The 27,679-nt window shown below is 41.1% G+C and overlaps 2 protein-coding genes across 2 annotated transcripts in view; both read right to left on the bottom strand.

Moving 5' to 3' along the window:
* Positions 1–27,679, bottom strand: part of LOC115895308 (putative uncharacterized protein CRYM-AS1) — a 147,118-nt gene that overhangs the window by 83,458 nt on the left and 35,981 nt on the right. The window lies entirely within an intron of this gene.
* Positions 151–24,938, bottom strand: ANKS4B (ankyrin repeat and sterile alpha motif domain containing 4B). The gene is made up of 2 exons (XM_010388590.2): positions 24,732–24,938; positions 151–1,451 (listed from the first exon to the last, which is right to left on the bottom strand). The coding sequence occupies exons 1-2, from the start codon at positions 24,893–24,895 to the stop codon at positions 362–364; spliced, it is 1,254 nt and encodes a 417-aa protein (XP_010386892.2). The 5' UTR covers positions 24,896–24,938; the 3' UTR covers positions 151–361.

The raw sequence follows: 27,679 nt of genomic DNA, 5'->3' as shown, positions 1-27,679 counted from the left end.
AGAATACAGTGGACTATGATCATACCACTACAACCCAGCCTGGGTAAGAGAGTGAGACCCTCATCTCCAAAAAATAAAAATAAAATAAAAAATACACACACACACACACACACACATATAAGATAACTGAAGAGAAATGCCATTTTCTTGTTATGAAGTCTCCTCAAGTTTCTCATGGAGATTTATTTGGATGGGCATAGCCTACCTCCCAGAGTAAACTTTGGGCCTCTCTCTCAAGTCGGCATCTCCGATGCCCTAGAATCCATTCCCAGTGATCTGGCATTAGGTAAAGAGGGGGTGCTGCCTGGAGTGCTGCCAGCAGACCACAGCATCACCCAATGCTCCAGGCCAAAACCCTCCATCACAGGCTGGTGTCGACCAGCTGCCCAGGCTGTTGTAGCACCTGCTTCCTCCTGTTTATAGCATTCAGAACTTTCTTCCTGGGACCCAGCTGCATTTGTATGCTCTGAAGGTCCTCATCAGAGCAGAGCAGCAGAGCTTCTAGATCAATCTGCTCTCTCTTAAAGATAGGCAGGAATTCTTCCAGGTGCTGAGACAGCAAGAACACTTCCAGGGGCGTGGCGTCGACCACATCTTCCTCCCACTCCACTGCATCCTCACCCCACGGCAGATCATCTTTGAGGCCGTTTTCCTCTTCCTCTTCATCAGCTGCACCCTCATCAGCCTCTGATGTTCCTTGTGTTTGAAACAATTCACTGGGCAGTTTAAAACCCAACTCCCTCTTGCTATCTGAGATGTCTTCAGGACTCAATATCCTGTTCCTTCTAAAAACAATACTTCCTAGACCTGGACGATTGAGAATGGATTCATGGTGCACACTGCTGTCCTCCTCTGCTGATAACTGGAGCTTCTCTTCGAAGTCCCCTGAGAACGAGTCTTCCTCTCCCTCTCTGAACACTTCCATCACGTTCCTCTGCCCACTTCTGCCTTCCTTCCCCACCTGTTCTGCTGTATCTTTGTTCTTCTTGAACTTGATCTTGAAAGTATCTTTAATGCCCTTAGATAGTGACCCGAATGTGCCAGGAGCAGAAGCATTTGAAGGGAATGACCTGGAGAAGGTACCCTTGGAAGAAGAGAGAGTCCCAGACTCCTCCTTGCTGTAGGTGCGGGCCATCTTATTTTGGTGCTTCTCCTGGAGCCTCTCACACTCTTTGATCTGCCTCCTGGCGTTCTTCTGAGCCTGCTCCTTCAGCCTGGTGACCTTCTTGGGGTTCATGATGTTCTGCGCAGTGGCAGCCTTGTCCAGGAGAGCAACACATTCATTCTGCTCCCGGCTGGCAGCAGCATCCAGCGGAGTCTGTAAGTCATTATCCAGGGCAAAGATGTTGGCACCAAAGTTGACCAGGAATGAGACGCAGTGGGCATGGCCATTGGAGGCTGCAAAATGTAGAGGAGTGTTTCCCCAGATGTCACACCTATCAGGGTCCCCTCTAGAAGAGAAAATACAAAAAAAATAAATAAACAACATGTTGGACATTTTTTTCTGAATTGGGCTCCAAAAATTCAAAAGAAAAATAAAGAACAAAAGGCATGTTAATGCAAACATGTTCATCCTGACTTGACATTGTTATAAGATACTGGCTGCAAGTCTAGCTATCTTAAAACCGTCCCATCTTAAAACCACACGGCCAGAAACAGAGTCCATCTCTACCCTGTGTCTCCTTTTTGTTTGTTTCTTTTGTTTTGTTTTGAGACAGCTTCTCACTCTATCTCCCAGGCTGGAGTGGAGTGGTGTGATCACAGCTTATTGGTAGCCTCGACCTCCCAGGCTCAGTTTATTCTCCCCACTCAGCCTCCCAAATAGCTGAGACTACAGGCATGCACCATCACACCTGGCTAATTTTTTGTAGAGACAGGGTTTCACCATGTTGCCAGGCTAGTTGCAAACTCCTGGACTCAAGCCATCTGCTCATCTTGGCTCATCCCAAAGTGTTGGGATCACAGGTGTAAGCCACCATGCCTGGCTGTGTCTCCTTTTTAAGAAGCAAGAAAAACTTCCTAAGAAATTCTCCAGCCAAACAACTTTCTTGTCTCATTGGCCAGCACTGGGTCACATGCCTAAGAGATGGGAAACATAGTACTGTGTTTAACTTAGATCAATTGGATTTTGCCCTGAAACTAGGCATAGGATTGTTCAATGGCTCCTCAAGAAAATAATAAAATCAAAATCCTAATTTGTAGCATGTGCCAATTTCTGTGGTGTAAATACATCCACCATGGCAGATTTCAAGCTACTAATGTGACATCACTGGACACAGAGTTTGGAAGAGATCCACAGTAGCATACCATTATCAACTATTTCCACCATGTAGATATAATGGACACGAATTACCTTAAGAGATAGGTAAGAGTGAAAGGTATTAAAGTAAGTAGAAAGTAAGACTTTTGTGTAACCTTTTTAATATAATTTGTTAAATTAAAGGTTAAATTTTTTTTTTTTTTTTTTTTTTTTGAGATGAAGTCTTGCTCTGTCACCCAGGCTGGAGTACAGTGGTGCGATCTTGGCTCACTGCCTCCCAGGTTCAAGCAATTCTCCTGCCTCAGCCTCCTGAGTAGCTGGGACTACAGGCACCCGCCACTGCACCCAGCTAATTTTTGTAATTTTAGTAGAGACGGGTTTCACCATGTTGGTCAGGCTGGTCTTAAATCCTGACCTCAAGTGATCCACCCGCCTCAGCCTGCCAAAGTACTGGGAGTACAATTGTGAGCCACCACACCCAACCTGTAATTTTATTTTTAAGAATGGCTATGTTCTCAGAAGCTCAGGCTTACAGTAACCTATGATTGAACCACTGTCCTACAGCCTGGGCAACACAGCAATACCCTGTCTTAAAAAAAAAAAAAAAAAAGGCTAGGCTCAGTGGCTCATGCCTATAATCCCAACACTGGGAAGATGAGGTGGGAGATTTGCTTGGGGCTGGGCATTCAAGACCAGCCCAGGAAACACAGCAAGACCTGTCTCCATTAAATATCTTTTTAAATAAAAATAATAAAAAGTAAAAAAGAATGGCTATGTTTAACTGCCAAACTTTCTAAAATTTAGAAATAACTCCTGACAAGCTGGTTCCAGCATGCTACTGCTACCCTCCCGAATTGAGTCACATGTGGGGAAATAAATAACTGAACCAAACTTAGTCCCCATCAGCAGAAAAGAAGTAAGAAATGGATGTTGGGGAGGTAGCAAACAGTCTCTGTTATAAACATTATTCATTAAAAGGGCATTACATCTCTATTTATTTCTCCACTTACTTCTATATGACTACAGGTTCATATAAGTGTGTTGTTCTACAAAAGTTTAAGGAGGAATTGAAGATACTATTAGATGGTATTAAGGCCAGAAACCCAATGCCTGGCACAGAACAGGGACATAGTAGGTGCTCCAGTATTTGTGGAATGAATGAAAACCTACTGGAATCCTGCTCAAGGCAGCAAACCCTCCTCTCCTACAAGGACTTGAGTTACAAACAGGAACAGATGAAAAGTCGAGTAACTTTTTTTAATGATGGCCAGAGCCATGTACCACTGCTGAGAACTGTAATACAGATACTACGGGGTCCTTCCTTTGCCCTAGTCTAGACTGCAAAATCAGGATCTCACTAAACTCTGGCCAGTCTGGCCCCATGGAAAGAGGACAGTGAGTCTGAGAAGTCCTCTTAACATTCCCGGGAAGTAGAGGGCAGAAACAGAAGAGATCTGCACCCTTGCAAATGACCTGTTAGTGCGTCATGACCCTTCTACTAGTTCCTGGCTGCTCCAAGTTTGGTCTCCAGACCAGAAGCATTACCTGTGAGTTTGTTAGAAGTTCAGAAGACTCGCACGCCTGAAATCCCAGCACTCTGGGAGGTCGAGGTGGGTGGATCACGAGGCCAGAAGTTCAAGATCAGCCTGGCCAACATTGTGAAACCCTGTCTCTATTAAAAATACAAACATTAGCTGGGCATGGTGGCATGCACCTGTAATCCCAGTTACTCAGGAGGCTGAGGCAGAAAATTGCTTAAACCCAGGAGGCGGAGGTTGCAGTGAGCCAAGATCACACCACTGCACTCTGGCCTGGGCGACAGAGTGAGACTCTCTCTCCACTCCCCCCCACCAAAAAAAGTACAGAAGACTCCCAACCAAACTTATTGAATCAGAACCTACACTTTAGCAAGATCTGCAGGTGATTCATGGGCTCACTAAAGATTGAAAAGGACTTCACCGGTTTAAGGGAGGAGACCACCCTCATATTGTCTTATGCCCAACTTCTGCCTCCAAAGAAAGAAGATGTAAAAACTAAAAGTCAGAAATGAAATCCACAGGCAGACAGCCCGGCGCCACACCCTGGGCCTGGTAGTTAAAGATCGATCCCTGACCTAATCAGTTATGTTATCCATAGATTACAGACATTGTATAGCAATGCACTGTGAAAATCCCTATTCTGTTTTGTTCTGATCTAATTACGGGTGCATGCTGGCCCCAAGTCACGTACCCCCTGCTTGCTCAATCAATCACGATGCCCTTATATGCACCGCCTTAGTGTTGTGAGCCCTTAAAATGGACAGGAATTGCTCACTCTGGGAGCTCGGCTCTTGAGACAGGAGTCCTGCCAATGCTCCCGGCTGAATAAACCTCTTCCTTCTTTAACTTGGTGTCTGAAGAGTTTTGTCTGCAGCTTGTCCTGCTACATTTCTTGGTTCCCTGACCAGGAAGTGAGGTGATTGGTGGATAGTTGAGGCAGCTCCTTAGGCGGCTTAAGCCTGCCCTGTGGAACATCCCTGTGGGGTACTCTGACCAGCCTGAGCGACATGGATCCTGAGAACACTCCCTGGTAGGCATTTGCCCCGGTGGGATGCCTCGCCATAGCAGTGTGTGGCAGGCCCCAGTGGAGGGTCAATGCAGAGGCTGAACACTGGGAAGGAATGGGCACTTGGAGTCTGGACATCTAAAACTTGGTGAGACTAGTCTTTGGAACTTGCCCACTCTGTTTGAGTGGAAACATGGCCTGATCATCCATGCGTGCCTTTATCGGTACTTTGGTTTTGGTTTTGACTTGGTTTGAATTGCTTGACAGGACCAGTCTTGGGAACCTGCCCACTCCATTTGAGTGGAAGCGTGGCCTGATCACCCATGGCATGCCTTTATCGGCACTTTGGTTTTGGTTTTGACTTGGTTTGAATTGCTTGACAGGATTGGTCTTAGGAACTTGCCTATTCCATTTGAGTGGAAGTGTGGTCTGATCACCCACGGTGTGCCCATACCGGCACTTTGGTTTTTGTTTTTGACTTGACTTGGATTGCTTGATACTTTGGTTTTGGTTTTGACCTGGCTTGGATTTCTGGACACTATGATTTTAGTTTTGATTTTGGTCTGGTGTAAACTGCAAAAGTGTGTGTGTGCCCTTTTTACCCATTCTTTGTTTTGTGCTGTGCGTGTGGTGTGAGCGTGGTGTTTTGTCTCGAAGAAGCATGGATCAGGCACAAATAAGCCCACTCTACTAGGAACTATGTCGAAAATTTTCAAAAAAGGATTTAAGGGAGACTATGGGGTACTATGACACCAGGAAAACTTAAAACTTTGTGTAAGACTGGCCAGCATTAGAGTTGGTTGGCCATTAGCAGGAAGCCTGGACAGGTCCCTTGTTTCAAAGGTATAGCACAAGGTAACCTGTAAGCCAGGGCACCCAGACCAACTCCTATAGACAGCCAGTTGGTTACAGCTGGTTTTACACCCCCCACCCCCAACACACAGTGGTTGAGAGAACAGCAGCCTAAGCGGCTGGCAGATGCAAAGAAAGAGAAAGAGAGGAAAAGAGGCAAAGAGAGAGAGAAAGAGACAGAGAGGACGAGACAAAGAGGGAGTCAAGGAGAGAGAGAGAAAAAAAGAGAGAGGCAGAGAGAGAGAGGAAGAGACAGAGGCAAAAGGAAAGTCAAAGAGAGACAAAGTCAAAGAAAGAAAAAAAGTGAGAAAGAGGTGTACAAGTAGTAAAGAAAAAAAAAAGCCATCTATACCAATTCTAAGTTAATTTAGACAAAACAAGGTCTTATTAATCGCAAAGGATAATTAAAATCCCAAACTTACAAGGTTTTCAATAAAAGTAAAGTTTGCTAAAAGTTAATAGTGTAACATGTATTATAGTAACTTCTATTCTTGTGGCCTTAGACAGTCTAGTCCACAGATTAAAAAAAAGGGGGGGGGGAATGAGGGGCGGAATTTATACAAAAAGAGTGTTATATGGTAAATTCTTGTCCTGAAATAAATTACCTGGTTGTTTAAAGAAAGAAATGTTTGTAATAAATCAGAAAGTTAAGGCATGTCAAAAAATTGCCTGTAAAAGTTGTGAAAGAAAAAAAGTTATTAAAAAAAGTGTGTTAAAAAAAGAATTTATGCAAGAAATGTTGTATAATTTAAAAGTAATGAGGCCTCCTAAATGTAAAACTATTGAAGAGACGGTTTATGTGCAAGGTGTATAAGGAGAGTAAGGTATACCTTTGGTAAAAGGATTATAAGTAGGCATAAGAATGTGGATTTTTACCTACATTAAAAGGTTAAAAATATGTATATTTTGTTATAAAATTTTAAGCAAGTTTTAAAACATTAATTGTGTGTAAATTCTGTGTGTAAACATATCAGCTAATGTTAAAGAGGCATCATCCAGTTTTTCTGTAAACTGGACATTAAAATAAAAGCATAATAGGTTTTTCTTAAAGCATCAACCTGCTCTTTAGCAAAAATTATAAAAGGTTAAAAAGAGTCTATAAAATCTTACCTTATGGTCAAAGATTAAAAATTAGCTAAATATGTCTACAAGCTTTTATTAAAATTAAGTTTAACATTAATGATATACTAATATAAAGGTGAAATTTAGCTTATCTGGTATAAAAATCATAGAAAAAGCATTATTACAATGGTGTTTAGCTTTCTTTGGTCTAAAAACTAATAAAAAGAGATGCTAAAGGAAATTTCTTAGTAAAAAGGCACTAAGGACTATAAAGTCCACTGCCAAGGTCCCCACATTTAAAACAAAAGGTCAATTTCTTAGAAATTATATACTTGGTTTATCTTCCACTTTCCTTCCCCTCAAAACTAAGTCTTTTAGCACATGTAGCACCCCTAGAATTTGCAGTAAACCAGCACCAGCCTGAAGATCACATTCTCATCGAAAGGTGGAAAGAAGAAAATCTCGAGCCAGCCTGGGGAGGACCCTACCTTGTGCTGCTAACCACCAAGACTGCTGTTCGTACAGCAAAAAAGGATGGACTCATCACACCCGAGTCAAGAAAGTGCCACCCCCTCCAGAGTCATGGGCCATAGTCCCAGAGGAAAATCCTACCAAACTAAAGCTAAGAAAAATTTAACTCTTTTCATCTCTATTACTCTTTCTTCTTTTCTCGTTCTCTTGCTGACCATCTTGTTATTAACATAACCAAGTCAATTTCCCCTCCAACTATTGCATTTAATGCTTGCCTTGTTATACTCTGTGGAGACTTGCCAAGTCAAAGACAGCTCTCTACTTCAGAAAAGTACTTCTGTCCCTCCTGACTGGGCATTACTAAACTAGGACCATTTAATCCGGGGAGATTTTGATAAAGATCCCAGTGCCAACCAGGAGTCTTGTCCCCCAATGTAGAGCATTCATGCCATGGTTGGTCCAATGTTCTGTGGCCCACTAAAGAGCAAGGATGGACTGCCCCAACCAGTTTTTGTAATTTCCTAAAATCATACATTCACTTTACTAGAAGATCATAGAAGTTAAAGACTTAAAACAAACTTTAGCAATTAAGACAGGATACCAAGATGCAAATGCCTGGTTAAAATGGATCAAATATTCCATCTGCATGTTAAACAAAAGCAATTGTTATGCTTGTGCACATGGCAGGCCAGAGGCCCAGATTGTCCCCCTTCCACTAAGGTGGTCCTCCAGTCGACCAGGCGTAGGCTGCATGGTAGCTCTTTTCCAGGATTCTACATCCTGGAATAATAAGTCATGCCAAGCTCTCTCTGCTATATCCCAAAGTCCGGCACCCTGCGGTTCAGCCCCCAAGGGCCATCCAGCTTCCTGTCTCCCAACACTAAGTTTGTTTCATGTCTCTCACAACAGGGAGAAAGCTTAGTATTCCTTAGAGACCCTGAAAGGGTGCAATGAGCTTAAGAATTTTCAAGAGCTTATCAATCCGTCAGCCCTTGTTCATCCTCGAGTGAATGTGTGGTGGTATCATGGTAGACCTTTACTGGGCACTCTGCCGAATAACTGGAGTGGCATTTGTGCTTTAGTGCATTTGGCTATCCCGTTCACCCTGAGATTTCATCAATCAGAGAGAGAAAAAATAAGACATCGTAAAGTGAGAGAAGCCCCTTATGGGTCTTTCAACTCTCACATCTATTTAGATGCAATTGGAGGCCCGCAAGGAATACCAGATCAATTTAAAGCTTGAAATAAAATAGCTACAGGATTTAAGTCAATATTTTAGTGGGTGACAGTTAATAAAAATGTGGATTAGATAAACTACATCTATTACAACCAATAGCAACAAGCTTTTCATGAGTTAAAAGAAAAACTCATGTTGGCCCCAGCCCTGGGGCTACCTGACCTGACAAAACCCTTTACACCCTATGTGTCAGAAAGAGAAAAAAATGGCAGTTGGAGTTTTAACCCAGACTGTGGGGCCCTGGCCAAGGCCAGTGGCCTATCTCTCAAAACAACTAGACAGGGTTTCCAAAGGCTGGCCACCATGTCTAAAGGCCCTGGCAGCAACGGCCCTGTTAGCACAAGAAGCAGAGAGCTAACTCTTAGGCAAAACCTAAACATAAAGTCCTCCCATGCTGTGGTAACTTTAATAAATACCAAAGGACATCATTAGCTAATGAATGCTAGACTAATTAGATACCAAAGCTTGCTCTGTGAAAATCCCTGCATAATCATTGAAGTTTGCAACACCCTAAACCCCACCACCTTACTCCCACTATCAGAGAGCCCAGTTGAACGTAACTGTGTAGACATATTGGACTCAGTTTATTCTAGCAGGCCCAACCTCTGAGACCATCCTTAAACATCAGTAGACCGTGAGCAGCACGTGGACGGAAGCAGCTTCACCAACCCTTGCAAAGTGACTCTGAAGAAGATGACAAGCCCTGCTCCAGTCACACCCGGAAGCTGACTGGTCCACACATGGCAGAAGCATAAGGAAAATCATCGCGGGACTCATTTTCCTTAAATTCTGGATTTGTACAGTAAGGTCTTCAGCTGACCTTCCTCAGACTGAGGGCTGTTCCCAGTGTATACATCAAGTCACTGAAGTAAGACAAAAGGTTGCTATGGTCCTATTATTTTATGGTTATTGTAAGTGTACTGGAACTCTAAAAAGAACTTGTTTGTATAATGTTATTCTATACAAGATATGTAGCCCAGGAAATGACCAACCTGATGTGTGTTATGACCCATCTGAGCCTCCCATGACCACAGTTTTTAAAATAAGATTAGGGACTAAAGACTGGTAGGGGCTCATAAACGATATGAGTAAAGTGTTAGCCAAAAAAAAAAAAAAAAGAAATGCCCAAACAAGTCACCTTAAAATTTGATGCCTATGCTGTCGTTAATAATAATAAGTTAAAAATAGGATGTGGTTCTCTTAATTAGGAAAGAGGCTATATGGCAGAAAATAAGTACATTTATCATGAATTAGGACTGTGTAAAAATAAATGTAGATACTGGTCTTATGTCATTTAGGCTACTTAGATTTAAAAAATGAAAAAATCCTGTCCACCTTTAGCAATGGAAAAGTGGCCCTTCCTGTACCAGTGGTCAGTGTAACCCCTTAGAACTAGTAATAACCAACCCCCTTAATCCTCGCTAGAAAAAAGGAGAATGTGTAAGCCTAAAAATTGATGGAGCTGGAACTGGATCTTCAAGTAAACATTGTGGTTTGAGAAAAAGTTTATAAACGCTCTCCTGAGCCAGTATTTCAAACCTTCTGTGATAAACTAAATGTGCCAGTACCAGAAATTCCAGGAAAAACAAGGTATTTGTTTTTGCAATTAGCTGAGCATGTAGCCCAGTCTCTCAATGTCACTTCATGTTATATATGTGGAGGAACTGTAATAGGAGATCAATGGCCATAGGAAGCCCGAGAATTGGTACCTACAGACACAGTTCCTGATGAATTTCTGGCCCAAAAGAATCACCCTGATCACGTCTAGGTCCTAAAAGCCTCAATCATTAGACAATACTGTATAGCAAGAGTGGAGAAGGACTTCACCTTTCCTGTAGGAAGACTATATGGTGGAGTTCAAACCACACAGAGAAAAATCCATTCAGTAAATTTCCAAAGTTGCAGACCGTTTAGGCCCACCCAGAATCCCACTGGGACTGGATGGTCCCCACTGGGCTATACTGTGGACATAGAGCCTATGCTAAGCTGCCTGTCCAGCAAACAAGTAGTTGTGTTATTGAACTACTTAAACCATTAAACCACTATTAAACCATCTTTCTTCCTACTGCCCATAAAAACAGGCAAAATCCTGGGCTTCCCTGACTATGCTTCCCACTAAAATTGATGGAGCTGGAACTGTACAAGTGTGGCATGGATTTGACCCTGAGGCCATGTTTGAAAATGGTTCCCAGCATTATGAGGATTTAAAACTCTTATAATAAAAATTATAGTAGTAATAGGAACCTGCTTACTGATCCCTTATTTACTACTTGTACTCATTCAAATAGTAAAAGGGTTCATCACTACTCTAGTTCACCAGAATGCTTCAGCACAAGTGTACTACCTAAATCACTATCGATCTGTCATACAAAAAGACATAGGTAGTGAAAATGAAGGTCAGAGCTCCCACTAATAAAATGAGTGAGAGTCTCAAAGGGGTGGGGGAATAATGGAGGATACCACCCCTCATATTGTCTTATGCCCAATTTCTGCCTCCAAAGAAAGAAGAAGTAAAAACTGAAAGCAGAAATGAAATCCACAAGCAGACAGCCCGGTGCCACACCCTGGGCCTGGTAAAGATCAACCCCTGACCGAAGCGGTTATGTTATCTATAAATTCCAGATGTTATATGGAAGAGCACTGTAAAAATCCCTGTCCTGTTCTGTTTCATTCTGATTACCAGTACATACAGCCCCCAGTCACGTATCCCCTGCTTGCTCAATCAGTCACGACCCTCTCCTGTGGACCTCCTTAGAGTTGTGAGCCCTTAAAAGGGACAGGAATTGCTCACTTGGGGAGCTCGGCTCTTGAGACAGGAGTCCTGCTGATGCTCCCAGCCAAATAAGCCTCTTCCTTCTTTAACTTGGTTCCTGAGGAGTTTTGTCTGTAGCTTGTTCTGCTACAGGTTAATGTGATCCAACCAGGGTCCAATAATTTGATAAATCAGATTTGTAGTTGCTCCATGGGAATTCCTGGCTCTCTGGTGTGTGTTAGTTACAAAGAAGCACTTTCACATTCTTTGCCTTCAACCATCACAATCTCCCTCTTAGAGAAGGCAGGCAAGAATCATTATCGCAGGAATAAAATAAAACTCAAAGAGCTTAATTGATTCACTCAAGGGTAACAGGCAGCATGCTTTGGATCAGGCTGGTCTCCAAGTCAAATTGTTTCCAACACAATACATCCTAGATTAACACAACTGGGCTTTTCCAGCTACATGGCCTCAAGCTTAATTTTTCTAGGACTTGGTTTCCTTATGTAAAAAGTAAAATAAAGGTTCATCTTCAAAAACTTTCCTCCCCATCTAATTAAAAATAGATAATAACTTCTGTTAAAAACAAAATGTATTCAAAAACCTGTACTAACATTCTTAAATATCGACTAGCCATAATAAAAAAATCAATATACTTTATACTCTTAACTCCCACAATTTAGCCTAAATATTTACCCTAACATATTTATACTAGTCCAAACAAACATTAAGTCATAGCCTGTTCCTCTTCCTTATTTAAAAGTGTTTTTACCTTTTTCAACATTCCACAAGTTACTTCCTCCTTCCTTTGTTCTCCTCTGCCTTTGCCTCTTTTAAGAAGTTCTAAGTTACTAACCTATCAAGACAAATACAAAATGTAAAGTCCCATTCCAGCCAATAAAAACCAAACACAACAATAAAGTAAACATGTGAAGTTATAAATAACCCTGTCTCCTTTGTTCACTATACTCTTACAACAAAACTGCTAACAAATAAACCCTTTCTACAAAAAGTAAAAATAGCCTTACTAAAAGAATTACATTTATGCTTAAATACTATTTCTTTACAACACCAAAAAGCAAACATTCCTAACACTCATCTGTAAATTGAAGATAATACTGTCACCTATTCATAGAGTTATGTGAATTAAATAAGTTAATCTACATAAAGCATTAGAAAACTGCTTGGCACATAGTAAATATTGAATAAACATTACTTATTATCCTTCCCCTTGCCCCCAAACTCAAAATCCTTGATTACATGTATTTATTTTTCCTTGTATTCAACTAGTAAATTCCTGGAGCACAATAACTCTTGTGGGTTTTTAAAAATCACTTATAGACCAGGTGAGGTGGCTCACACCTGTAATCCCAGCACTTTGGGAGGCTTGAGGCCAGGAGTTCGAGACCAGCCTATTCAACATGGTGAAACCCCATCTCTACTAAAAATACAAAAATTAGCCAGGTGTGGTGGTGCGCACCTGTAGTCCCAGCTACTCAGGAGACTGAGGCAGGAGAACCTGAGAGGTGGAGCTTGCAGTGAGCTGAGATTGCACCACTGCACTCCAGCCTGGGTGACAAAGCGAGACTCCATCTCAAAAAAATTAAAAATAAAAACCAATCAATCAATCACTTATAGTTTTGACAAATATTTATGTCTTGTCTCCTTAATTGGATAATATGCCCCAAAGGGCAAAGCCTGTGTCTCTTTCTCCTTTGGGTCACCCACATGTCCCAGCAAAAGTCTCAAACCCAACCCAAAGAGGCCAAGCAAGTCATGTAAGTGACTGAATGGGGCCAAGTTTGTTCTGTCAACGAAGTCACAGTTAAAAGCATACTCCACCTAGAAAGGACAGCCACAGCTCAGCTCCCTTGAATAAAAGCAGAAACAATATTGCCAGAGTTCCCATTTTTCAAATGAAGCCACAAATCCAGAATTTCATGAGAAATTCTGTGATTTTTAAGTGTTGGCTCCAATTTAAAAGAAAAATATAGTAAAGTCCAAATAAAACACATTTGTGGACCAGCTCCAGCCCATAAGCTGGCAACTGGTAACCTCCTTCTGAGCAGAGAGAACAGTGTGAGCAGAGGCACAGATGGCTGATATTACAAGGCATATTTGGAGAACCAGGAGTATAGATCAGCGTGACCAGAGTGCGTGGAGTTGGGGGTAAGGGAGAAGAGTGGAAAAGGAAAGAAAATGAAATCAAATCTAAGGAAAGCAAATATTAAGTAACATAGTTTTGCTGGGAAGCCAGTTTCCAGAAGGCTCTGGTCAGTCACCCTGATTTAACTGTTTGGGATGAAAGGAGATCCTTCAACCTTGGCACAGACCTGCATCTTAAGGGACCGCTGTGCCTCCCCGCTAAACACGTGGTTTCACTTTTTATTTTAAATAAACACTAGATGCAAAAGACTCCTGAAGTATCCTAGACATCAAAGAGGGATTGTAAAACACCCAAGACATTACTATAAACAGAAACACAAACATACTGATTAAATTTGCCTGAAGTTATCCTTGGATTGGATAAGTTGAAAACAAAATTATTGGGAGCGGTGAGCTGCAGGAGGGATGCAGAAGGGCACTAAGATGTCTGGGCTAAATGTATATGCTTAAGACCATAGAGTGGTGGAATTTTCCCATTTCACTGAATCTTTATTTTGCTTTAAGTTCTGGGATACATGTGCAGAACGTGCAGGTCTGTTACACAGGTATACATGTGCCATGGTGGTTTGCTGCACCCATCAACCCATCATCTAGGTTTTCAGCCCTTCATGCATTAGGTATTTATCCTAATGCTCTCCCTCCCCTTGCCCCCCACCCCCCAATAGGCCCCAGTGTGTGATGTTGCCCTCCCTGTGTCCATGTGTTCTCATTGTTTAACTCCCATTTATGAGTTGGAACATGCGGTCTTTGGTTTTCCCTTCCTGTGTTAGTTTGCTGAGAATGATGGCTTCCGGTTTCATCTATGTCCCTGCAAAGGACATGATCTCATTGTTTTTTTTTTTCTTACGGCTGCACCCATTTCACTGAATCTTAAGAATGATGCTTTCAAGACAGAAGGAAGAACAGTAAACCTGAGATGAGCCCAAAGGTGGGTCTTCTTTTGAGAAAATTTCAAATGCAAAATTCCAGATTTACAGATGAAACTGTAAGACAATTCATGGGTTTTCCTAGTGGCTTTAAGCTATTAAAATTCACAAAACTTCAGCCGGGCGTGGTGGCTCACGCCGGCAAACCTAGCACTTTGGGAGGCCGAGGAGGGCAGATCACGAGGTCAGGAGATTGAGACCATCCTTGCTAACACGGTGAAACCCCTTCTCTACTGAAAGTACAAAAAAATTAGCCAGGACTGGTGGCGTGTGCCTGTAGTCCCAGCTACTCGACAGGCTGAGGCAGGAGAATGGTGTGAACCTAGGAGGCGGAGCTTGCAGTGAGTCGAGATCGCGCCACTGCACTCCAGCCTGGGCGACAGGGCGAGACTCCATCTCAAAAACAAAACAAAACAAAACAAAACAAAACAAAACTTGCAAAAATTCTATTTACAGACACATTTCCGAATTGATGTACAATTTAAATGAAAATATTTTCTACAGACAAGTTGCATGGAGTCCTTTTAAATTCCTTACTTATCATTGTTCACATTTCTTGATAGAACCATTGCATATAACTGCCCGGGTGGCAAACTGGTCTCTCTCGTTTGATCATCTGAGTTCAACATTGATGCTCTATGGTTTTCTTGGGCTAAGCTCAGTCTAGTGTGACTTTTTTCTATTCTCCTTTTCCCCAAAAGAGGAACTCACTGAAGAGATTTCAAATAACCCATTTATCCCTTGATTTTTGGTAGATCAGTGCATTTGGGCACTAATTTTTAAAGCTGGCTTAGCACTATTGTCACTAAGTAGGCAATTTTCTTAAATTACTCTGAGCATCTGTTCCATTCCAATTTCTCCTCCTGAAGTTGTTTTTTTGTGAAGTTCTCAGAAAACAACTATTCTTTCAAAAATGTTTTTCTGCATAAGAAGAAATATTTGAACTCACTAATAATCAAAGAAATGCAAATTGAAACAATACTCTGCCCTTTGCCAATCAGATAGGCAACGATTAAAAAGAATAGGAATACTTGGTTTTGGCAGGAGTATGGGAAAAGAAATACTGCTGGAAGAAGCAGAAAGTGGTTCAAATTTCCTGGCGCAATATACACAAAAAGTCTTTAAAATGAGGCACTCTTTTGAATCTACAATTCTACCTTTAGGAATTTGTCCTAAGGAAATAGAAGACCTTTGTGCAAATATGAATGAGCAAGAATGTTCCTCCCAATCTTACTTATAACAGGAAAAAGACTGGATTCAAATTAAGCATCATGAATAGTCAACTGATTAAATATATTATGGCATCAACCTGTGTCCATCAGTGGAAGAATGGATAAAGAAAACACAGTCGCTCCACACAATGGAATACCATCCAGTCTTAAGAAACAAAGAAATCCTGTCATTTTCAACAACATGGATGAGCCTGGAGGACAGTATGTTAAATGAAATAAGACAGGCACAGAAAAATGAATACCACATGATCTCACTTATATGTGGAATCTAAAAAAGTCTCCTAGAGCCCAGGTGCGGTGCCTTATGCCTGTAATCCCAGCACTTTGGGAGGCTGAGGTGGGCAGATCACAAGGTCAAAAGATTGAGACCATCCTGGCCAACATGGTGAAACCCCGTCTCTACTAAAAATATAAAAATTAGCTGGACGTGGTAGCGGGCGCCTGTAGTCCCAGCTACTTGGGAGGGCTGAGGCAGGGGAATTGCTTGAATCTGGGAGGTGGAGGTTGTAGTGAGCTAAGATCATGCCACTGCACTCCAGCCTGGTGACAGAGTGAGTCTCTGTCTAAAAGAAAAAGTCTCCTAGAAGCAGAAAGTAGAATGGTGATAACTAGGGAGAGGCAGACTGGGGAGATGTTGGTCAAAGGATACAAATTTCAGTGAGACAGGAGGAATAAGTAAAAGACATCTATTGTAACACATGATGACTATAGTTTTTTAATTAGTTAATCTATTTATTTTTTATAGAAATGGGGCCTTGCTATGTTGCCCAGGCTAGTCTCGAACTCCTGGCCTCAAGCAATCCTCCTGCCTCAACCTCCCAAAGTTCTGGGGTTACAGGCATGAGCCATCATGATAAGCCACTCAGCTCAGTGGCTACAGTTAATAAGAATACACTGTATATTTGAAAATTGCCTACCAAGTAGACTTTAATGTTCTCATCACAAAAAGTATAGAAGGTAACACATATATTAATTAGCTAGATTTAATTCCACAATGTATACATATTTTTAAAAATCATGTTGTACACCATAAATATATACAATTTTTGTTAACTAATAAAAATAATGAAACTGGCCAGGCACAGTAGCTCACACCTGTAATCCTAGCACTTTGGGAGGCCAAAGTGGGTTGATCACTCGAGGCCAGGAGTTTCAGACCAACCTGGCCAACATGGTGAAACCTCGTCTCTACTAAAACTACAAAAATTAGCATGGGTGGTGGCATGCGCCTGTAATCCCAGCTACTCTGGAGACAGGCAGGAGAATTGCTTGAACCTGGGAGGCTGAGGGTGCAATGAACTGAGATCGCACCACTGTGCTCCAGCCTGGATGACAGAGTGAGAAGCCATCTCAAAAACAAACTAACAAAAACCATAAAACAGAATACCATGAAGTCATTAAAATAGTGGCATGCATTATCCTATCCCTAGCAAATTAACACAGGAACAGAAAACCCAATACCACATATTCTTACTTATGAGTGAGAGCTAAACATTGGGTACTCACAGACATAAAGATGGCAACAACAGACATGGGGGACTATGAGAGGAGGGCAACAGTTGAAAAACTATTTGATACCATGCTCACTATCTGGGTAATGAGATCGATCATACCTCAAACACCAGCATCCTGCAGTGTACCCACGTAGCAAACCTGCACATGTACCCTCTAAATCTAAAAGTTGAAATTGGCCTGGCATGGTGGCTCATACCTGTAATCTCAACACTTTGGGAGGCCGAGGCAGGTGGATCACCTGAAGTCAGGAGTTTGAGACCAGCCTGGCCAACATATAGTGAAACGCTGTCTCTACTAAAAAATACAAAAATTAGCTGGGCATGGTGGCACACACCTGTAGTTTCAGCTACTTGGGAAGCTGAGGCAAGAGAATCACTCAAACCCGGGAGGTGGAGGCTGCAGTAAGCCAAGATTATGCCACTGCACTCCAGCCTGGGCGACAGAACAAGACTCTGTCTCAAAAAAAAAAAAAAAAAGAAGTTGAAATTATTAAAAAAATAAAATAAAATAGTGGCATGGATCTCAACTTTTAAGTGCAAATGGTCCATGATATATTATTAAATAATTAGAAGGTTTCAGTATAGTTTATATGATTGTCTTTTTAAGGGAGAGAATGTACATGTGTTTGCATGTACTCAGAGGAAAAAGTCTGAAAGGATATATACCCAAACGTTGATGACTGTGGGAACTGGTATAATTTTTACTTTATCAATTCTATTCAATATGATGTGAAATGTTACAATAAGTACGTATTTCTTTAAGAATCAGACCGGCGTGGTCGGCATGGTGAAACCTTGTCTCTACTAAAAATACAAAAATTAGCCAGGTGTGGTGGTGAGCACCTGTAGTCTCAGTTATTCCAGAGGCTGAGGCAGGAGAATCACTTGAACCTAGGTGGCGGAGCCAAGATCCCACCATTGCACTCTAGGATAGGCGACAAAAGCAAGACTCCATCTCAAAAAAAAAAAAAAAAAAAAAAAAAAGAGAGAATCCGCAGCGGGGAAAAGTCTAGTTTCCATTTTAAAAAATAAAACTGGCCAGGTGCGGTGGCTCATGCCTGTAATCCCAGCACTCTGGGAGGCCGAGGCGGGCGGATCACAAGGTCAGGAGATCGAGACCATCCTGGCTAACATGGTGAAACCCCGTCTCTACTAAAAACAAACAAAAAAATTATCCTGGCATGGTGGTGGGCGCCTGTAGTCCCAGCTACTCAGGAGGCTGAGGCAGGAGAATGGCGTGAACCCGGGAGGGGGAGCTTGCAGTGAGCCGAGATCGCACCACTGCACTCCAGCCTGGGCGACAAAGCAAGACTCCATCCCAAAAATAATAATAATAATAATAATAATAATAATAATAAATAAAACCAAGAAATTTCATACACTTTAAAGGTAAAATGAATTTTTTTTTTTTTGTAATTGGGCCATTATGCTTCCTAGTGCAGGAAAATACATGTTAATGATGGCTTTCCATCTTTAAATTTTAAAAAGAAAGAAAGGAAAATAGTTTTCTAACAAAGCCAGAGTTTTTATATAAATGATTGCTATAGGATTCATTGTCTATCAGGTAATGACAGATAAACTCTTAAATCATCAGACTGGAATGGACTTCAATAGCTGATTAGCTTCTAAATTCAATTTTTAATTTTCTTTTTTTTTTTATTTTAGGTTCAGGAGTACATGTGCAGGTTTGTTATATCGGTAAACTCTTATCACGAGTGTTTGTTGTAGATTATTTTGTCACTGAGGCACTAAGCCAACATGTTCTCATCATTTAGCTCCCACTTATCAGTGAGAATATGTGGTATTTGGTTTTCTGTTCCTGCATTAGCTTGCTAAGAATAACGACCTCCATCTCCATCCATGTTCCATCCATGTTCCCAAGAAAGATGTGATCTCATTCTTTTTCAACTGCATACTATTCCATGCAGTATATGTACCACATTTTCTTTATCCAATCTGTCATTGATGGACATTTAGACTGATGTCGTGTCTTTGCTATTGTGATAGTGCTGCAATGAACACTCACGTGCACGTTTGTCTGTTTGTTTGCTTTTTGAGATGGAGTCTTCCTGTTCCCAAGGCTGGAGTGCAGTGGCGCAATCTTGGCTCACTGCAACCTCCTCCTTGTGGGTTCAAGCAATTTTTGTGTCTCAGCCTCCTGAGGAGCTGGAATTACAGGCATGCGCCACCACACCCAGTTAATTTTTGTATTTTTATTTAAATAGAGATGAGGTTTCATCATGTTGATCAGGCTGGTCTTGAACTCCTGACCTCAAATGACCCTCCCTCCTTGGCCACCCAAAGTGTTGGGATTACAGGCGTGATCCAGGCATGTGTCTTTATAGTGGAAGGATTTATATTCCTTTGGGTATATACCCAGTAATGAGATTGCTGGCTCAAATGGTAGTTCTGCTTTTGGCTCTTGGAGGAATTGTCACACTGCTTTGCACCATGGTTGAACTAATTTACACTCCCACCAACAGTGTATGAGTGTTCGCTTTTCTCCTCAACCTCACCAGCATCTGTCAATTTTGGATGTTGTAATAGCCATTCTGACTGATGTGAGATGGTAATTTTCTTCCCTTTTCAATTTCCTTAAATCTAATTGGAAATTTGGCGTCACACTGGTTCCCAGGATTAGCTATGGTCAAAAAGGGACCTCACAGGACTTTTTCTCTTTTTTTTAGCCTACGTCAGGTCTACTCAACACAGCAGATCTGAGATGCTTTTGAGGGCAAGAAAACAAATCTGAGATCTACTAGATCCAAGACAGGAATTGAGAAGGAAGGACTAGGAAAAGCAAGATTAGAAGAATATTTGCACCCATAGCCAGTGTTTAATAAATATTAACATAAGCAAATGGGGGGGCTGCATATTGATACTACATTGAAAGAAATGATGTTACCATGTCAATTTAGTGGAGAGAGAGAGAGACTGTAACAACTAATTGTGTTGGAACAAATGAGTAGCCACTTGGAGAATGCAGAGTTAGATCATAATTCAGATCTTAAATTATACAAAGTATTTAAAATAACAAATGAAACTAAAAATAGCACTAAAGGATCAGTCAATATTGAGTCATGACCTCAAAGTTAGAATCACAAAACAAAGATTGATAGACTTATATACAAATATATATATTTGTTTATATTTATATTTAAAAATCTGTTGTCAAAAATGTAAACTGTGTATTATAAAGTAGTTGTAACCTATATGACAAGAGTTGATATTGTTAACTTTCAAAAGCATTTTTATCAATCAAGAAGAAATGTTGAAAATCCCAATATAAAAGTGGAATAAGGTTATAAATACACAGTTCACAAAAGTGGCATTCCAATGGCCAATTCTTTTTAAGCATAAAAAGAATTTTCGAACTCATCAGTAACCAAAGAAAAGAACATTAAAGCCACAGTGATATATCATTTTCTCTTTGTTTTGTTTTTTGAGACAGAGTCTCACTCTGTTGCCCAGACTGGAGTGCAGTGGTCTGATCTCGGCTTACTGCAACCTCTGCCACCTGGGTTCAAGGGATTCAGGAGCAATTTGTGCCTCAGCCTCCTGCGTAGCTGGGATTATAGGTGTGCACCACCACACCATGCTAATTTTGTCTTTTTAGTAGAGATAGGGTTTCGCCATGTTGGCCAGGCTGGCCTCGAACTCCTAGCCTCGAGTGATCTGCCCGCCTTGGCCTCCCAAAGTGCTGGAATTACAGGAGTGAGCCACCACACCTAGCCTGATATATCATTTTGGACCTATCATGTTGGCCAAAATGGGTACTCACTTTCTGAAGGACAACATGTCCATTTATACACACACAAAGTCTTTAAATTGCACATATGCTGCTATGGTTTGAATGTTTGTGTCCCCTCCAGAATTCATGCTGAAACTTAATCGTCAATGTAACAGCGTTAAGCAGTGTGGCCTTTAGGAGACGATTGAGTCATGAGGACTCTGCCCTCATGAATGGGGTTAGGCACCCTTATGAAAAGGCTTGACACAGGGAATTTGCCTCTTTTTTTGCCCCTTCCTTCCCTTCCTCCATGTGAGGACACAGCCAGAGGGTGCAACAACAAGGTACCATCTTGGAAGCGGAGACAGGGGTCTCACCAGGCACCAGTCCTGCTGGTGCTTTGATCTTGGATGTCCCTGCTGCCAGAATGGTAAGAAATAAATTTCTGGTTTTTATAAATTACCTAATGTAAGGTATTTTGTTATAGCAGTACAAATGGACAAACACAAATGCAAATTGATCCAGAAATTTCACTTTGGAGAATTTATTCTCAAGAAAATATGGCCGGGCCCGGTAGCTCACGCCTGTAATCCCAGGACTTTGGGAGGCCGAAGCAGGCAGATCACCTGAGGTCAGGAGTTCAAGACTAGCCTGGCCAACATGGTGAAACCCTGTCCCTACGAAAAATACAAAAATACAAAATTAGCCGGGCGTGGTGGTGCATGCCTGTAGTCCCAGCTACTTGGGAGGCTGAGGCAGGAAAATTGCTCGAACCCAGGAGGTGGAGGTTGCAGTGAACCAGGATCATGCCACTGCACTCCAGCCTTAGCGACAGAGAGACTCCATCTCAAAAAAAAAAAAAAAAAAAGACAATGTCAGCAAAGATTTATGTACAAGGATAGTCATCATAGCACTATTCAAACTAGGGAAAACAAACTATGTGTCCAGGAGAGGGGTTGGCTAAGAAATGTATTTGCTGACTAGAGTCCTACAAAGTCCCTGAAATTTACAGAAGAATATTAAAATGTATTTATACACACTATATTATATATAGAGAGAACTATATACATCTTAGTAGCATGGCATTATAGGACATTTTTTCTTCATGTTTTGTGTGCATATGTAAGGTTTAATTTTCTGAGTTCAGCTCATGTTACTTTTGTAATTAAAGACTAGCAGAACCAAGCTGAGTGCTGTGGTTCACACCTGTAATCTCAACACTTTGGAAAGCTGAGGCAGGAGGATTATTTGAGCTCAGGAGTTCGAGACCAGCCTGGGCAACAAAGCAAGACCCTGTCTCTATTAAAAATAAAAAAGAAATAAAGACCAGCAGAACAGTGATTGTCAGAGAATATTTAATGCTTTCACAGGCAAGAGAGAGAGAACACCCAAGCATTACTGTTCAAATTGGTCCTCAAATGGAACAAGAGCTCTCTGTTGACTGAGAAGAACCCCACACCCTCTTCTAGGAGGACAAACTCAGTGGTTGATACAGTTTGGGTCTGTGAGATTTCATGGGGGAACAAATCTCAAATCAAATTGTAATCCACAATGTTGGAGGTAGGGACTGGTGGGCAGTGACTGGATCATGAATGGTTTAGTACCATCCCCCTTGGTACTGTCCTCATGATAGTGAGTTCTCATTAGATCTGGTTTCTAGCACCTCTCCCCTTGCTCTCTTGCTCTTGCTTCTGCCATGTGAGATGTCTTTTCCTTCTGCCATGATTGGAAGCTTCCTGAAGGCTCCCCAAAAGCAGAAGCTACTATGCTTCCTGTGCAGCCCGCAGAACTATGAGCCAGTGAAACCTCTTTTCTTTATAAATTATGCAGGCCCAGGCATTTCCTTATAGCAATGCAAGAATAGGCTAATACATTGATTTTAAAGTAACTGACATCTTGCAGTTTGTGGAATGAGGTAGACTTTCTGTAGATGGAGAAAGTTGGGGAACCCTAGGCTGCGTAGGAGAAGAGATGAGATGACTAGAGAAGGCTGGCTGATGGGGATCGATGTGTCTGAGAAAAGAAAGCTTTCATCAGACAAGAGAGATGGGGAAGATCTGCTTCACTCACTTCCTCATTCAATCTTCAACTGGAGAACTCTCCCAATCCTGGGTTCTTCTGACTCTTCCTAAATGTCCCCTATTTTAATAAAGGGTGTCAACATCCAAAACCTGGGACCTTAACCCTCCTTTTTCTTTATCTGCCCACGTCCAGTCAATCATTATTGATTCTACATCCAAACTGCCACTCAAATCCAACTATATCTTCCCATTCCCAATGTCACTACCCTAGTCCAACTCATCTCGACCATTAAAACGTCCCCAAACATTCTCTCCGACTGTTATCCATCTACCTCAGTGAGTTTTGTAAACATAAATCTACTTTGGAAGCTTCCCTGCATAAACCCAAGACATGGCTTCCTGGGCCCTTAGGATAAAGTCCTTACCAGAGTTGACAAGGCTGTTTGTGATCTGGTCTTATCTCTCACACTTGCCCTGACCCCACTCCTACTTGAGTCACGTCCAGCCATATTCAGCTTCTCTAGTTCTCAGAACGCAGTTTTCTGTCTTAGGGAAAACACTCTTTCATCTGGCCAACTTGTTCTCATTTTCCTAATCCCAGCTTAAATGCTTTCCCCTTAGGGAAGCCTTCCCTCACCCCTGAGATTGAGGTAAATGCCTGTTTAGTGCCCTCTGTTTCCCCTTTTGTAACAAATATCATAGATGAACCAAGCACAGTGGCTCACATCTGTAATCCCAGCACTTTGGGAGCCTGAGGCTGTCAGATCGCTTGAGCTCATAAGTTGAAGACCATCCTGGGCAACATGGCAAAACTCCATCACTACAAAAAATACAAAAATTGCAAGGCATGGTGGTGCACACCTCTAGTCCCAGCTACTTGGGAGGCTCAGGTGGGAGCATCACTTAAGCCTGGGGCTCAAGGCTGCAGTCAGCTATGATCTCGACACTGTACTCCAGCCTGGGTAACAGAGTGAGACCCTGTCTCAAAGCAAACACACACACACACACACACACACACATCATAGATGTCTTGTCTTCCCCTCTCAAATCTGATCGCTATGACAGGGATTGTGGCTGTCTTGTTGATCACAGTGTGCCCAGTGGCTAGCAAAATATCTCTTAAGAGATAAGTAGCTGGCACATAACAGATACTGAATAAATGGGTATATTGAATTGGATTCACTTGGCTCCTTTATTTACCTTGTCCTTTTCTCTTTCTTTACCCTCTTGCATTACGGTTGCCAACACAACCTAGCCCTCTGATAATAAGCAGAACAAGCAGAGGAGCTAGCTGACTCCTCCATTAAAATCTGGGCAAAGAGATGGTGTGTGTGTGTGTGTGTGTGTGTGTGTGTGTGTGTGTGTGTGTGTGTCTATCCACTAGCCAAACAAGTGATAGAGCTAAGACAGGCTAAAGATTCCTTGTAGAGCCAGCAACTCCACTCAAAAGAGCAAGACCCTGTGTCAAAAATAAAAAATAAAAAAAATCATGAGCTTGCACTGGGATTGAAAGTTAATAAAAGACTGTGGGATTTTGATGGCATAGACAAACAAACAAACAAACACACAAAACTAAAAACTGTCATTTGTTCCAACCAAGGTTGACAACTTAAAACCAAGTAAAATAATGGCCTCTTTTAAAAGAGAAAACTATTTAAATTTCATGAAAAGCATTTCTAAAGGCATAGAATTAAAATATCTTCCCTCTTTCCCATGCAGATAATGCCTTAGAGCTCAGAGTCTCCCCTCTGATTGGGGCTAAGGGATGAGCCACTCCCATATTGCCAGTCCTCAGTGAGAAAAGAGAGCATCTCTAGGCATAGTTTTCTCTCTTTCTCTAAAAATCCAATCATTTAGACAATCTAGAAAGAGGATAAAGTATTTGTATTGACGTCCCTGACTCTTGCTGCTATTAAACCTACTGTGAACACTGTTTCCAACGGAAACCATTGGGTTGAACTTACCCTCTACTGCAGATTATCTCTAGGGCTTCCAGGTTCCCATGGTGGGCTGCCAAGAGAGTGGGAGTCATGCCATCTTCATCTGAAAGATTTAGATCTCGCTTGGTAGCTTCTTTTAGAAGTTCCAGGTAACTATCACTAGCAGCTTGGTGGTAACGAGTAGACATTTTTCCTGCTCACCAGAACTTGGCCAGATGTCTCTCCAGGCAGAGAAGGGTGTTGGCGGAGCAATCTTCCTATAGAGCTGGTTAATTAGTGACAAGGAAGAGTGTCACCAGGGGCAAAGCTCATTCCAACTGCTTCCTTTTGTGGAAGGCAACAAGGTTCAAGCCACTGAACTTGGACCTTTTCTCTCTGGAATAGACATGACTTTGACTATTGAAGACTGCTGTATTCATCTTGAGTGTTTTGAGGCACATTTAATTTTTCTATGTCCATTAGTTTCTTGAGTTAATATTGGCCATCTAGGCACAGGATCTAAGAAATCATTTCTAAAAAAGTGCAGAGCTAGTCTAGTTCACTAGCTGTTTTTTCCAAAAAGAACAGCTTTATTGAGGTATAACACCATTAAATTTACCCATTTTATGTATACAATTCAATGATTTTAGGACATTTATAAAGTTGCATGCCCATTATCATAATCCAGTTTCCATCATCCCTTAAAGATCCCTCGTGCCATTTGCTGTCAATCCCATTTCCACTCCCAAACCCAGGAAACCACCAGTCTGCTTTCTGTCTCTATAGATTTGTTTTTTATGGGCATTTCAGATAAATGGAATCCTACACTATATAGTCTTTAGCGTATAGCTTGTTTCAGTTCACAACTTTTTTGAGGTTTGTCATGTATAGCATGTAACAGTAGTGTCTTTCTTCCTTTTCACTGCTGAATAATATTCCACTGTGCTAACATACCAAATGTTCTTCATCCATTCAATGTTTCATGAATATGGTGAATATTTGGGTTGTTTCCATATTTTAGTAATGATGAATAATGCTACTATGAATACTGACATACAAGTCTCTGTGTGGACACATATTTTCATGTGTCTTGCATATATATCAAGGAGCGAAATTGCTGGGTTGCATGGCAATTTACATTTAAATTTCAGAAGTTGCCAGACTGTTCTACTTCACATTTCCACCAATAACATATGAGGGTTTCAATTTCTCCACATCCTTACCAGCCTTATTATTGCCTGTCTTTTTGTTTATGGCCATCCTAGTGGATGTGAAATGGTCTTATTATAGCTTTAACCTTAAGTTTCCTAATGACTAAGATATTGAGTATCTTTTCATGTGCCTATCAGCCATTCTTACATCTTTTATTCAAATCTTTTGCCCAATTTTTAATTGGGTTGTCTTATTAATAAATCATAAGAATTATTTACATACTCTGGATACAAGTCCTAGATCAGATATATTTGGAACAGAATGAAAATGAAAGTACTAGATATCAAGATTTATAGGATGCAGTTAAAGAAAAGCTTAGGGCAAAATTTGTAGTTTTTTATGCATATATGAGAAAGAAAAAAGATCTCAAATCAATAACTTAAACTTATTATCAATAACTCAAGGGAAGGAGAAAAAGTATAGAAAAATGACTATAAGGAGTACAATATAAGACCAAAAACATTTCAGATCTATCTGCAATAAAAACAAAAGAAAATGGTCTAAATTTATGGTGTGGAAGACTCAGCCATGTCTTGTTTATAATAGACACATCTAAAAGATAAAATTGCAGAAAGATTGAAAGCAAAAAATGGAAAAGTTATAGTACTAACAAAACATTTGTGTACCCATATAGATGGTCTGCAATTTATGAGAGTTTGACCTAATTTTTCAACTTCATGATGGTACAAAAATGACAGGAATTTAGTATGCTTCTCAGCTCACAACTGAGTTATTATATCAACTTATGGTGGTTTTGAATTGTAAGTTGAAGAGCACCTGTACTGGTAGCAAGGAAACATATAGCTTAAGCCAAAACATGTACTAGGCATAAAGAGAGATAATACATGATAATGAAAGGAACAACTAATCAAGAAACCATGATGGTTTTAAACTTGTATAAATTGAATAACATAGCTGCAAAAAAGGGAAAGCAAAAATTAAACAGAAAAAAACCAAAACCACAATCATAAGGGAAGATTTCAGACATCATCATAATGTTCTATATCAGACTAAAAATTGGTATAGCTATAAAATATTTTGGCCGGGCCCGGTGGCTCACTCCTGCAATCCCAGCACTTTGGGAGGCCGAGGGGGTGCGGATCACGAGGTCAAGAGATCGAGACCATCCTGGCCAACATGGTGAAACTCCGTCTCTACTAAAAATACAAAAATTAGCTGGGCGTGGTGGCACATGCCTGTAGTCCCAGCTACTCAGGAGGCTGAGGCAGGAGAATCGCTTGAACCCAGGAGGTGGAAGTTGCAGTGAACCAAGAGAGCACCATTGCACTCCAGCCTGGTGACAGAGTGAGACTCCATCTCAAAAAAAAAAAAAAAAAAAAAAGATTTGAACACAATTAACAAGCTTGATCTAACAGTCACATGGAGAAGGGACCCTGTGCCCAATAGTAAATGTATGTTTTTTCTAAGCACACATAGAATATTTATAAAACCTGACCACTGAATAGAAGCAGTGCAGTTCTCAACAAATAACAACAGGGTTCATGCAAACCATGTTCTCTGAAGACACTGTAACTAAATTAGAAACCACCATCCTTACATAACTCATCAACTATGCATATGTTCTTCGGTGGTGTATTTTTTACATTGTTTTCATCAAATACATATAATTTTACATTACGTCTTTTCCACTCTTTAATCCATCATAAATAGATTCCCATACTGTTGCACAATCTTTAATATATTTGGATAATTGTCCACTAAATTGATGTGAGAAATATCTATTTTTGAAGCCTGTAACTGTATATTCGTCTTATCTCTTT

Source organism: Rhinopithecus roxellana, chromosome 20 (assembly GCF_007565055.1).
Source record: "Rhinopithecus roxellana isolate Shanxi Qingling chromosome 20, ASM756505v1, whole genome shotgun sequence".
In the NCBI taxonomy this organism is placed as follows: domain Eukaryota; kingdom Metazoa; phylum Chordata; class Mammalia; order Primates; family Cercopithecidae; genus Rhinopithecus; species Rhinopithecus roxellana.
The sequence above is the reverse complement of the archived record's forward strand: the minus strand, read 5'-3'. Positions and strand labels throughout refer to the sequence as shown.

Bases quoted from the DNA above. Each gene is read 5' to 3' on its own strand.
- ANKS4B (XM_010388590.2), bottom strand. From the start codon at position 24,895: ATGTCTACTCGTTACCACCAAGCTGCTAGTGATAGTTACCTGGAACTT. The intron at 1,452-24,731 runs GTAAGTTCAACC...TTTCTCTTCTAG, and splicing joins GAGATAATCTGCAGTAGAGG to AGGGGACCCTGATAGGTGTG.